At 42.5% G+C, this 13471-nt stretch overlaps 1 protein-coding gene across 2 annotated transcripts; it reads left to right on the forward strand.

The window, feature by feature from the left end:
- The first annotated feature begins 227 nt into the window (after nt 1–227).
- Nucleotides 228–10392, forward strand: nr2f1a (nuclear receptor subfamily 2, group F, member 1a). 2 transcript variants are annotated; one of them, XM_031729727.2, is made up of 3 exons: nt 228–1546; nt 3062–3586; nt 7556–10392. In XM_031729727.2, the coding sequence occupies exons 1-3, from the start codon at nt 1117–1119 to the stop codon at nt 7828–7830; spliced, it is 1230 nt and encodes a 409-aa protein (XP_031585587.1). In that variant the 5' UTR covers nt 228–1116; the 3' UTR covers nt 7831–10392. The 2 variants fall into 2 exon arrangements, with proteins under 2 accessions (XP_031585587.1, XP_031585586.1); XM_031729726.2 differs by having other exon boundaries at nt 229–1546; nt 3059–3586.
- Nucleotides 10393–13471: the final 3079 nt, after the last annotated feature.

The raw sequence follows: 13471 nt of genomic DNA on the forward strand, positions 1-13471 counted from the left end.
TGCATTTTCAGAAAACAAAAATAACATTGGAACATTTGAACAGGAGACCCGGTGACTTATTTGGATGGACACTTTTTGCAGTGAATGAACGGAGAGGGACTCTAACCAATAGAGAGAAAGAGAGGGCTTGGCTATAACCTTAGCCTCCCATTTTCTCTCTCCCTCTCCCCCCCTTCTCCTCCTCTCCTCCTCCTCTATGCAGGGCTCTGGCCAGTCAGTCGCCTTTGATTATCAGTCTCCAGCAGCCCCTCTCTTGGCTCCTTGACATGAGCACCATATAAGGCGCAGCGATCTCCATAGAAACGTGTCAGTTTCAATAGTAGTGTCAAAGTTCACTATATACAGACATTCGCGCAGATCCCCCGTTTCGGAAACATTGCTCTGCTGGTCCTCCCGTTTAAGCGCATTCATTTTTTGGGTCTCTCCTTCTTCTTGCATATTCTATCAGTTGTTGGTGTTTTTCCTCTTCTTTTTTTATCTTTTCTCTTCGTATCTCCATTCCTCCTGCTGGAGAGAGGTGAAACTATACATGGGCACTTCATTCGGCGAAACGGTTTTCTTTCGCTGCCTGGCGAGATGATGAGGTTTATTTAAGAATATAGATGTAAAAATCCAGCTCTTCAGTTTTTCCTCCCCTCCTATACGACGAAGACGGGAGTGTAAAGGAGCACGGGGAAGAAAAGAAAAAGGAATTTATCTCCGCAGCACTTTGGATCGCGTGTCTTTCCAGCAAAAAGCTTCTTTTTTTTCTCCACTCGTTCCTGCGTCCATGTGAATCGCTCCTGCCTTCCCTTTGTGGCTATTTTATATCAAACTGCAATTTGTTACGTCTGGACTCGGGTTTTCCTACAAGATTAGGGATTCCTGAATGGCTGACTGCAATTTACCTTGGAACTGGCCTCCCGATACTTGCATATCCTGATCGGGTGCCTATTCAATCGCACTCCTGAATTTTGAATGTATTGATCGCGTTGTACTCTCCTTCTCACCCCATATGAGATTGCGTGCTCCGATTTGACTTTGCACTGCCCCGTCTTTTGAGATCTCATTTTTCTCCTCTACGCTTCATAAACATCGGCGATCATTTCGCTTTATAGCACTTTCCGGGGCCGAGATATGGCAATGGTAGTTAGCGTCTGGCGAGATCCGCAGGAAGACGTGGCCGGACCTCCGAGCGGCCCCAACCCAGCAGCGCAGCCGGCGAGGGAGCAGCAGCAGGCGGCGTCGGCGGCGCCGCACACTCCGCAGACCCCCAGCCAGCCGGGACCCCCGTCCACGCCGGGAACGGCCGGGGACAAGGGGAGTCAAAATTCTGGACAGAGTCAGCAGCATATTGAATGTGTGGTTTGCGGAGACAAATCGAGCGGCAAACACTACGGCCAGTTCACCTGCGAGGGATGCAAAAGTTTCTTCAAGAGGAGTGTACGGAGGAACTTAACATACTCATGTCGTGCCAATAGGAACTGTCCCATTGACCAGCACCACCGAAATCAGTGCCAATACTGTCGGCTGAAGAAGTGTTTAAAAGTGGGCATGCGGCGGGAAGGTGAATATATATATAATTTTTTTTTAAAGCCAACTCATGATTACGCATCATCCTAGTAGCAGAATAACAGAGCTGCCATGTTGCATTAAGGTCACAGGCTATATGGCTGGGCATACTGCAGTCTCCATCCATGTTTGAGAGGGATGTTTGCATGAATGGTTAGTCTGAGAGAGGGGTTAAAAAAAAGGCCAGTGCAGCCACAGCAGCTATGCTTGTGAATGCAGGTCGCCTGAACAAAGCGACTCGTCCAGCTGACCCTCTTTATTTTGTGTTTTTCTTTGCAGGCTAAACTGAGCTCTTTGCGAGCAAAGGCGTAAAGTCGAGCAAGCCCATTTTATGTATAGCTTTTAGACCAGAGGACCGATTTCTGTGTGTGTGTATGTGTGTGTGTGCCTGTTATGTTTGTCTCTGTATGTGTGCGTGTGTGTGTGTGTGTGTGTGTGTACAGTGTGTGTGTACAGTATGTGTATGTGTGTGTCTGTGTGTGTGTACAGTGTGCAAGGCTAATAGTCCCTACCATCAAGTATCTGCAGCTTACTAATTTATAATTGTACAGTAGGATTTGTAGCCCGAGTTTCCGTGAATGTGAGGCGAACACACTACAAACCCACGTCTCTCTGGCTCCTTATGCTGACTAGACAGCTCAAACACACTAAATAACGTCGCTGAAGTTGTTCCTGGCTCCTTGTTTAGCTTGGTGCATTACAGGCCTTATAACTTTGCTCTCTATGTCAGGTGTTTGATTCCAATTTATGTAGACATCCCTCCGTTTAAGCCTATTATTTGCAGTACACAGTACGAGCCCATGCATAATGCACACCGACTTGCATTAATTTTTTATTTTTTTAATATTAAACAATTGCCGGATTCCTTTTAATCCTAGCTGAGCGCTTGATGTGGGCAAAACGTGCAAATGTGCCTGCATTTAGCAGTAATTATCAATCGTATTTCGAAGAGGTTTGGCCGCTTTTAAAAATTATTTTCCAAAACACGACCCCACGTAAATACAGTGCTAAAGTGCCATGCAATTATGCCTCAAAACATCAAAGGGAGTAAAATTGTCAAATCTACTTTTAGATAAGAAATATATATGTGTGTGTGTGTGTGTGTGTGTGTGTGTGTGTGTGTGTGTGTGTGTGTGTGTGTGTGTGTGTGTGTGTGTGTGTGTGTGTGTTGTGTGTAAAAGGGAATATATTTTTCATTTGCATTCAACCTATATACTTTGCATCCCTAAATACAAATAGAGTGTGAGGAATGAGGGATATAGCATATCTGTTCTGATAGAATAATTTTCTGTGAAATATTACAGTCTTACGATCAGGGCACAGTAGTCAATATGTTTTGAAAAGCGTGCTGAATTTTTTATTTCAGTGCATGCCTTTTTTCTTTTTTCTTTTTCTTTCACTGAGAAGAAGCACACAAGCTGCAGCTTGCATCATGGTTGTACTACTCATGAACAATCTTTATCAGTTCTGGATGCACATTTCCTCTTTTTTTCTTTCTTTTTGTCAGCGGTTCAGCGAGGACGAATGCCTCCAACCCAGCCGAACCCAGGCCAGTACGCACTGACGAACGGGGACCCTCTGAATGGCCATTGCTATCTGTCCGGATACATCTCGTTATTGCTGCGGGCCGAGCCTTACCCGACGTCCCGGTACGGGAGCCAGTGCATGCAGCCCAACAATATCATGGGCATCGAGAACATCTGCGAGCTGGCGGCTCGATTGCTCTTCAGCGCCGTGGAGTGGGCGAGAAACATCCCTTTCTTTCCCGACCTGCAGATCACCGACCAGGTGTCCCTTCTCAGGCTGACGTGGAGCGAGTTGTTTGTGCTTAACGCGGCCCAGTGTTCCATGCCTCTGCATGTTGCCCCTCTGCTCGCCGCGGCGGGCCTCCACGCCTCCCCGATGTCCGCGGACCGCGTCGTGGCTTTCATGGATCACATCCGGATCTTCCAGGAGCAAGTGGAGAAGCTTAAGACCCTGCACGTAGACTCGGCAGAGTATAGCTGCCTCAAAGCCATCGTGCTTTTTACATCAGGTGAGTGTCCCACATGTCACACAAAAACATGCCTAAAATCAAATGAGGCCTAGTTCCAGTAATGTCAGTGGGTGCACGCTCCTTAAAGCGAAGTGCTGTGGCATCAAGAATATGGCTGTCAGGTTTAGGCTGGTCACAAATCTGAGATTACGAGATGTTTGTGTTGCCGATGAAAGCTATTTTGTCAACAGCTTGCTACATATCCACTTACATGCAATTCCATGTCAGCTGTAGCCGCAGCATAAGACGTGTAAACAAATCCAGATTGAGTAAGCGCATCAAGTTTTTCAAGTGCATCACTCACTCCCAGTGCTTTTTTAAAAAGGAGATAATTAACATTCTCATGTGTAAATATTTTATAATTGTTGAGTTTAAAGTTTTCTGAGCATGTCTGAGCCGAGACTGAAATTGTTCGCCTCCATAAATTTTGGAACAGGTGTCAAATAATTGAGCGTAAAGATTAAATAGTCTATCACCCGGTGATATATGACAGCTGATGCACTTATGAGTGTCGGTGCGTGCTTTTATCCTTGCTTTTCGTGTGCAAACACATGTCTTGGAGTGGGGGGGTTGCAGGAAATAATCCTTAGCAGATTGAGAACAAAAAAGCTGATGAAAGTTGACTAGTAGGCTGTGTCAGTGGATCGCTTCTGTAGGACCCAGAGTAGCCCTGCTGCTTAGACTGTTTGTTGATTGCTTAGAGCTCATCTATTAATTTTCTTAGTTATTAATAGTTTGTTTCATTGCACAGCTTTGAAAAAGTAATCAGTTTTTCTTTTTTTTTCTCTTTAAAAAAAAAGAAAGAAAAAAACTTGCGTAGGTCATTGTTTAATTGACGGCCGACTGGGGCGAGGTTATAAAGGTCCTTATTTATGCTCGATGCACAATTTGGATGCTATTTTGGAGTTAGCTGTGTAGGCTTGCTGGCGGTAGGCCTGTTATGTCAGGGGAGTCTGTTGATTATGGGAAGGAAAAAGGAAAGTCTAAACTCGCTTGCAGGCCTCAAAGTACTTTGTGAACTTACCTCAAAGTTTTGACCTCATTTTCTCATGCTGGGCCCGTCCCAAAATTCTGTATTTAAGTTACATATTATCTATAATTACGCATGCTCATAATAAAATATTCAGTTTTACTGTGCTTTTCAGATTTGGCTTTATATTAAAATAATTGGCACATTCATTATCCCTAGAAAGCGGCATAACATTTTAATGTGAAAGAGGTTACACTTGTCTTTCAGTGTGTTTCAGTGATAATTAGGCCTATTTATTATTAAATTATCTTCGCTGAGAGAGCTACAACTTCACATGTATATTACCTTTACTGTTTCCATATTAAATTATATTATGGCTGTATTCTGTTCTTTTATATTTAATTACATTACTTTATTATTTTATTATCATATATTACTTTCTATTATTTTTTTTTATTATGTTATCACAAAATTCTCGCACATCATATTAAAATATCTCACAGTGTGTATTATGAGGATTTAAATTATCCCAAAAAGTTCAGTGCTCACTAAAGTTAAACAAAAGGAGCACAGAGTTTGTATTCCAAGCTACGAAACCGCCGTCAACTTTTACTTTTCCTCTTTGGTGAAAACATTACCACATAGGTTTTCCTACACTTGGGGAACTTAGTAATTGTTTATATTTTTAGTTTCAGAAGCCATAATAACTACTTCAGTTTGGGGCTTTGACAGTTTGGTTAATTTGATACGCCAATTTTTGGTGGCTCACTGGGAAGTAAATATATGTTTAAGACAAACAATACGTATTTGGTCTCTGTTACCGTTTTAGGTAATATGACAGCCTTTTAGATTCGCTTTGCTCAATATTAGCCCACACATCCTGTAATGTAGCTTTGTGCAGTGACATAGCTGACTATATCCTTTTATTGCACAGCGTTTCAGTAATTCACCCCAGATTACCCAGAGAAACTCCATACACACATTAACATCCTCCATGTTTTCTAACAGATCATTTAGTTAGTTTGATAGGCTACAACTGGTGTCGGCTATAGAAAGTCATGTGGCACTTTGCCAAGATCAGCGTGGATTGTTTGCTTTTAATAACACCCGACTTGTCAGTATTTGATGCATAAATAATAGTGGTCAGGCTAAACTATTCCGTAAGAGTTCAGGATCATTGTCTTGCATTAACTCCTTATCCACATGTGCACACTGTGGTGTGTGTGTGTGTGCCTTTGCTAACTCAGTGAAATAGTCGTTTGTGTATCTGGAAGCTATCTTTTCCTGTGTCCCACTCTATTGAGGTTATGGGGTGCAGTGCTGCAGACAGGGCCTTATGGAGAGCTATGGGGTGTCTTTGACCGGCTTTCTCTCCACGCATACGTTCATATGAAACATATTTTCCGCAATGCTTTGAACACCTTATATGGCCGCATTGCAAAATTCATGCCAAGCATTAGATTTTACTAGATATTTCCTAATGTAATTAACTTCAGCCGCATTGATTGCTGTAGATTTTAAAAGGGACACTCAGCGTTAATCCAAGGGGATTTGCATACATGGTGCTTTGACCGGCCGGACAAGGGTCACAGTAAATCACCCCGAGATCTCAGCGTTGGCCTCGGGTTCATAAGGTTATTGTGTCTGGCCATAGTGAATTATAACACTGAGAAATTAAGAATAGGCTTAAAAGTCTCTTCCAGCGCTAAATATATAGTGCTTAAAACTAAAGCTCTCATTCTTTAGTAGTTTCCACAAAAGCACGGCTTTCTACGAGATCTTTTAAGGACAACCTTCATGTGGGATATATATGAGAGCGGTTACGCTGTTTGCGTTTACAGACGTTTATAAGCAGCGCAATACGCATGCCCGGATTGTGAGAAAAGCAGATTTTTTAACAAGAGATTAAAACGTATAAGACACTAATAAGACTGATTCAAGCCTTATTTGCCTTTGTCTGTACTGAAGCGTGGCTGCATATCCCACCAGTTAGCACCTAACACGTCTCGCCTCCGTTGTGCACAGACTCATTTTCTGACATTTTATGTCGCTTCTGTGTGACTATTGACTTCACCTCCTCTAATAAATTTGATTGCTTTTAGGGCCCTGTCCTATAGGCTCCATCGAAAAACAGGCCAAGAGTGGTCTATGGAGAGAAGAGCGGCGAAATCACTTAGCAGCTTACTACAGAGTAATTAGGTCACATTACATCTAGTGTAATTTCAGATTCATCAGTGCCGTTTATGTTTCCTTATACTTGAATCCCCAGAGCCCAGACATTAAGAGCAGGGGCCTTTCGCCCTGTACCCTACCCTTCGTCTTTTGCCATGATGCCCGCCACTTCTTACTCTATATGTCTGCAATAGTTTTAATGACATTTAGAAATATATTCCGGTTGATTGGTTCAAAGAAAGGTAGCGATATCGTCCTCCGAATTGTGCATCCCCTACTGCAGCAGCAAGTCCCCTGTTTGTTCTCTGGGCTATAACAGTCCCACTCGCTCAGTGTGATGTAGCATGTTTGGGCAGCATGTTTGTTCATTCCACATTGTCAATAACACATAATGGCGGGTGTTGAATGATAACCAGAGCGCTATTGCGGGACACAAATTAGGTATGGCAAGGTGTGCACTTGCCAAAGCCCAAAGTAACCATGTGCCTTTGTGTTCAGTACTCTGTGGCGAAAATGTCAGCGAATATATCGGCAATATAAATTGAGTTGTACGCCTTTAAAAATAATTTGTAAAAGAAAATGTAGGCCTACGTGGGTTTGAGAACACTCTTTCTTTCGCCTGTGTGTTTCTCTCCAAGCTTGGTGGCCTGACATAGTTTGGAATATAATTTTAATCATAGATTTTCAGTTATTGTTTGACTTTGTTCCTCGATGTCAGATTCAGGCACTTTTTTCCACAACGTTTTGTAGCCCAGGGCTAAAGAAATAAGGACTCTAACCACAGTGTATTGTGTGCGTCTGTGTGTGTGTCTGTGTGTCTTTCTCAGACGCTTGCGGCCTGTCGGACGCTGCTCACATCGAGAGTCTACAGGAGAAATCCCAGTGCGCCCTGGAGGAGTACGTGAGGAGCCAATACCCGAACCAACCCAGCCGCTTTGGGAAGCTGCTGCTGCGGCTGCCCTCTCTGCGCACCGTCTCCTCTTCGGTAATCGAGCAGCTGTTCTTCGTGCGTTTGGTAGGTAAAACTCCTATTGAAACCCTCATCAGGGATATGCTATTATCCGGGAGCAGCTTCAACTGGCCTTACATGTCCATCCAATGATCCTTATATGAAAGTGGAAAAAAAGAGAGGAAAAAAGGACCAAAATTCAGCACCCCTCACCCCATCCTCCTTCAAGAAGACTATATATAGGACCTTTTCTGAGAAACTTGGAAGACATTACTTTTTTTCTGTCTTCTGGGACTGTGATGGAATACATTATGTACAGAAAAATATTGGAACTGGACTTTACACCTGTGTAAATCCACTCTCATCTTCAAGAACAAAACTCTTCATTTTGTAAAATACTAGTCTTTATTTTACTTTTTTGTAAAAAATACAAATAAAATGAAAAACATCATATGCGCAGTAAGAAAAAAGAATCAAGACTTAGCGGGAAAATAATGTTTCCAAGCAATTATAAGAATTGTCCTGTGTCTATGTACCTCTCTGTTTTGTATTATTTCTGGTTCTAAACCAGGGTTTCTGTGATTCTATACTAATAATTTTTTGATATAACCTTTTTGCTTCTTATAATGAGTGCGATATATGTTGTCGAAGCTATGTTCTCCAAGAATTAAAATTGAAGTGAGAATTTAAAAACAGAAAAATAAAGAAATTTAGACAAATAAGAAACAGTCTAATCGCTATGACAATATCACCACTGATGGTTGAACTTTTTCCCAATTGATACGATGGACCTGCAACAGCAGCAAACTGACCTCCAGGACATTTTTACTGACATTTTTACTCCAGGACGTCTGGGGCGCCTTTACCCGGACCATAAGTGCGTGTGGAGTCGATCATCAGTCACAGAGGAGAGACATGAAAATCAAAAGCACTTTTAATATATCATTTCAAATACATTTTGTTTGTTTCGTCTTGAAAATTTTCATTGTTTCTTGAATTTTATTGGTTGTTGCCTTCAATTTGCTTACTCCATGATGCAGCTTTTTGCAGAAGGGTCGGTTGATGAAGTTGTGTGATGGTGACTGTACTATTAAAAAAGAAATAGGCAACGATGTCTCCTTCTCAAGCGTTTTCCTACAAGCAAATGTCAAGATGCTGTGGGTTATTTTATGCCATCTGAGGGAATATGTTATCTCTGTGCGCTCCTAGATTCTATAAGAGAAAAAAAAAACCCGCAAGAAATCCCTTCATTTACTGAGTCAGAAACACAAAATACTTTTCTTTTACTCTATTTCGCCTGACAGTGAAAACGAGATGATGCACGAATTTAGTGTGGTAATTACACAAAAGGACGCATGCCTTACATTTTTAACAGACCCCACTGACATAACTGGCAGTGCGGATGCAACGGAAGGGAGACTAAACGTGAGGAACTACAGCCGTGAGCTCTCTGCTAGCCTGTGAGCGCATTAATGTTTAATATTTTTCCCAGACAGCAAGGGAAGCCTGCGCACCACACAGAGCCACCTCTGTCCTTCCTCCCGTGGCTTAATCAAGGTGATTCTCCACAAACCAAACAATATTCCCCCTCTACCCCGTTCTTAAAAACCCTGCCTTGATAGTGCTTGCCTCAATATTGATGTGGGCGTCATTTGGCAAAAGGGTTAGGCCCCGCTGCAAAGCTGCTGTGATATGCGTGATCAATCTGGAAAATGTATTTTACAGCATGTAAGCCAGTCGATAGGAACACCGAGTGTGATGCATTGTATGGGAATAGAGAGGAGAAAGGAGGGAGGGAGGAAGAGAAAGAAAGAGAGAGGGGGGGTAGAGAGACTATTGGAGCCAGTGCTTAGACAAATGAGAGAAGAAACGCGTCAGGAGGAAGTCAAGTGTATATCTGTGTGTGTGCGAGCGCGCACGCGTGCGTCCGTGAGCAAAACTAGAAAGACGCAAAGAGATGTAGCCTTGGTTTGCCTTATGCACTCAGGGTGTAATGAGTCCATCGATAAGTCTTCAATGTGTTAGATGGGCTACCTACAGTTGGTGTCCTTGCATTGGCCTGTTTCTCACAAGCGTTCTCTCTCGCTTTTTTGTCTCCATATCCTCCCCAAATGACAAAGGAAGCCCGGTTATTTACCTGGCTCTACCCACACTGGCAATACCGCATTACACTAACACCCAGAGTGATAAAACGTGATAAGTTGGAAGGCGTTATGAGGGAGAAAATGGGGTTTTGGTGTGACAATTATTAAATTTGCCTGTTATCCCCACCAGCCCACCATCACCACCACCCTTCATCATCAGACGTGTTGCTCGTCTGCCATATTGCCCACATCTTCATCTGCTGACTGGCAGTGATGAGGGGCAGTAGAACAGGAGCTGAACTGCATGTAGCACGTTAAAATGCCTGGATTTGATATTGCCATATGTTATCTACCTTATAGGACTGGGGGGGAGGGGTGCTCGTGTCAGTGGTTTATTTGGTTTTTCTTGCTTGCTTCGCTCAAAGGCTTCAGTATTAGAGTATTCATTAGTTGTTGCCAATGTAGGAATTCTAGGAAGGTTTTCATTTAGGATTTATCCGCTGTTCTCCAGCAGAAAATATATTTTGTTTGTATTATGGCTCATGTCTGTTTCTCGAACTCGACCTGTCACTGGGCCATGCGCTGTGTTGTTACCTGAAACACTGTACAGAGATAAATGATCTTCAGTTTGGATGCTGGTTCCGTGTTGTGAATGTGATTCTTCTAGAGTATTAGTTCAGGTGAAAATAGCAGAAAAATCAGCTGATGGGGCTTTTCATTTTAGGGTGGAGACAGAATGAGATTTTTAAGGCAATTAAATACATGAAAAATAAAAACAGCTACATGTAACCAGAAAAAACAGCAACCTTAGAAACATACCCTGACGCGCTAGTAATATTTAGCCCATTTTGGTTTTTGGTGTGTGTGTGTGTGTGTGTGTGTGTGTGTGTGTGTGTGTGTGTGTGTGTGTGTGTGTGTGTGTGTGTGTGTGTGTGTGTGTGTGTGTGATTTTATTTGTTTGCTTCTTTGTTTGTGCGTTTTCCGAATAATCCAGAGGATTTCCTGGATGTCGGACTGTGCGTGAGATTTATTTTTACATTTTATTTTAATTTTTTAAAGAAAACGAATGTGGCTCCTCCGTGGTCATCAAAGCAGTTCAGAATGCTTTTGTTTTATGTAGCTCTGGTCTAAACGGTTTGCTGGGTTAATAAACGCAGCTTTCAGCTGGTTGTCTCCACATAATGTATTCAAAATCCCTCTAGAGTGACTATCTTTTATCCTCTTGCTGAGAGCATTCTGTTATACAATTGTTACACTGCAGGCTATATAAAGCAACAGTTCAAAAACAGATAAAATGGTGGCATGTGTTCCCAATTAACGTTTCTGTATAGGCAGTGCGAAGCAAAACACATGAGGACTCTTGGAAAAATGATATTTTGTATTTACGCAGTGGACCAATTTTTGACAGAGGCTTAATTTAGTATATTACGTAACACTTCAATTACTAAAATAATACGCGGCAAACAACAGCAATGTTTTCTTTAATTTACAATCAGCCGTTTATCACCAAATGTCTTATGTCCTGATGTGATGACAGCATTAGTATTAATTAAATGAAAGTTTAAAAAAAATGAAAAGCATAAAGCAGCAATAAGAGAAAACTAAGCGCACTGTCAGATTGGACCCTGGCTGCGTTGGGTAAAGGAGATAGATGTGTTGTACACTTTAAGCTCCATTTGTGTCTCTGTAATTTCGGAAACTCCGGTTACCAAAGTGTTACTACGAAATGAGTTAAATAACCATTTACCTTTGTCTGGTTTCATTCATCAAACCACAAGTGGAGGACTCCTAACAGGGGGGGCTATTTGTTTGCTTTACACAAGCAGCTGGGTGCGATTTCACGTTTGAGATATCTGTCTGAAAGCGAAACATTTATTATCCTAAGTTGTCAGCGAGCCTATTTCTCCAAAACCCTCAATGCAAACCAGTGGTTTTATGCAGGAGTGGAAATGTCCTATTGGCGTCACACGTCACTACATTTCACTTATAGTAGCCCGGCTTCTCCCGGTCACATTTGACAAATACTGTTGTTTGAGACAGTAACAATTTCTAAAACAGCGGCTGCTCGTACTGGTGGGAGATTTGGGGTGGGGGTGGGGGGAGAGAAGACTCTGAAGTGTGACACGGCTTATTTCTCACACTGTCTCGTGCATTAAAAAAAATGACGACAACACGGAACAACAAGTGCTTCACCGGGTCTACCAGGCACCTCCAGACAAACTTGCAAAATGGCTGAGAGCACGCAGTGAGGACGAATGTAAGAAGAAAAAAAACGATTCCCGTGACATGTTTGCTGTATCTCTGCAAACAGTCCGAGTTTCTAGCTGTGTTCAGAGTGCACGGTCAGTGGAGAGGGGCATATCGTGTGATTACAGTGTGTTATTCTGAGATCTGTCCGCAGACCACATAGGCAACCTTTAAGCCATGGATCAAATCCAGCCCTTCGGGGTATAGAATATGCCTAGTTGTGAATGTGACAGAAGGGGGCGCCTCCCTGCTTGCACGCACGCGCGCGTGTGCGCTCCCGTGTTTGTCAAAACTGTGTCAACTGCGCTTGTAGGCAAATGTTCGGATTTTCACGTATAATTGTGAGGTGTTTGTGTATGTATGCGTGCGGGTTCGCTCCTTGCCCGCTTGTGCGTAAAAGCGTGCATCTACCAACGTAACTTACGCGTGTGTGCGTGCGCCGCTGGCCGAGGGAGAGAGGTGATTGTGAAAAAGCCCGGATCGCTGTGTAAGCGGATCCCTTTGTGTTGATTTAGGAAGACGTTTGCTGTATATAACGTTCAAGGCTGATAATATCATTGCCTGGCCAGATAAATAAAGCATTGGCCAAAACCATCGGGTCAGCTATCGATCCGCTTTTTCTCCCTGAGAGAGTGGGGGGTGGTGGGTTGAGGAAAAAGAAGGAGAGAAAGGGAGAGAGAAAGGGAGAGAGACCTCACTCATTAGCATTCCACAGCCATGGACTAAACGCTGACAACTAACAGAGATATCCAGCTCTACACCACTGCATACATTTCCCCCCTTTGTCTTCTTCCCCTGGCCCTTCATTTCCAGCGGACAGATCTCTCGTCACAGCCAACACATTTTTATTTATGCCCTCTCCACTCCTTTTGCACGAATGGACCCCTTGCACAAGAGAGAAAACCTTCTAGTAAAGCAGAGAATAAAAGAGGGGGGGGTGATGTTGTAAAAGCTGTGCAGAAGTGACAGCGCTAAGCACACTGGCTTTACTTGAGAGAGATACAATTGTGTGTGACTTGACAAAATAGAAGTGGGAGACGTTTTAAATTGCAACTTTAACTGCCACGATTTAGATATTTTAGGATTTTGTTTTTTATTTTTTAAATCTAGACACTACGTGCTTTACTGTGATATTATTAATTTTTATTTCCAGTCCGATTTTAGCTGAATGTTTCTCCATAATGATTTAGATGTTTGGGTTTAATGTGGGACCACTTTTTTCAACCTTAAAATGCCTGTAAAACTGTTTTCTGTGAAGGTTGTTATTTGTGTGGATAAAATTAACATGAAGGACAAGAAACAAATGAAAAATAGGCGAAGGTTAAAAGGTTGGGCTGGTTGTTAATTATAGTATAGAGATAATTTACAAATAGCTTGGGTTTAAGTTTGGCAGAAACTACATTTATTTATTAATGAGTAAATTCAAATTGAAGATTTCACATTCAAAAGGTAATATGGAGACT

Source organism: Oreochromis aureus, linkage group 12, assembly GCF_013358895.1.
Source record: "Oreochromis aureus strain Israel breed Guangdong linkage group 12, ZZ_aureus, whole genome shotgun sequence".
NCBI lineage: Eukaryota > Metazoa > Chordata > Actinopteri > Cichliformes > Cichlidae > Oreochromis > Oreochromis aureus.

Coding starts and splice junctions, on each gene's coding strand:
- nr2f1a (XM_031729726.2), top strand. CDS start 1,117: ATGGCAATGGTAGTTAGCGTCTGGCGAGATCCGCAGGAAGACGTGGCC. Junction 1,547..3,058: donor AGTGGGCATGCGGCGGGAAG/GTGAATATATAT, acceptor TCTTTTTGTCAG/CGGTTCAGCGAGGACGAATG. Junction 3,587..7,555: donor CATCGTGCTTTTTACATCAG/GTGAGTGTCCCA, acceptor TGTCTTTCTCAG/ACGCTTGCGGCCTGTCGGAC.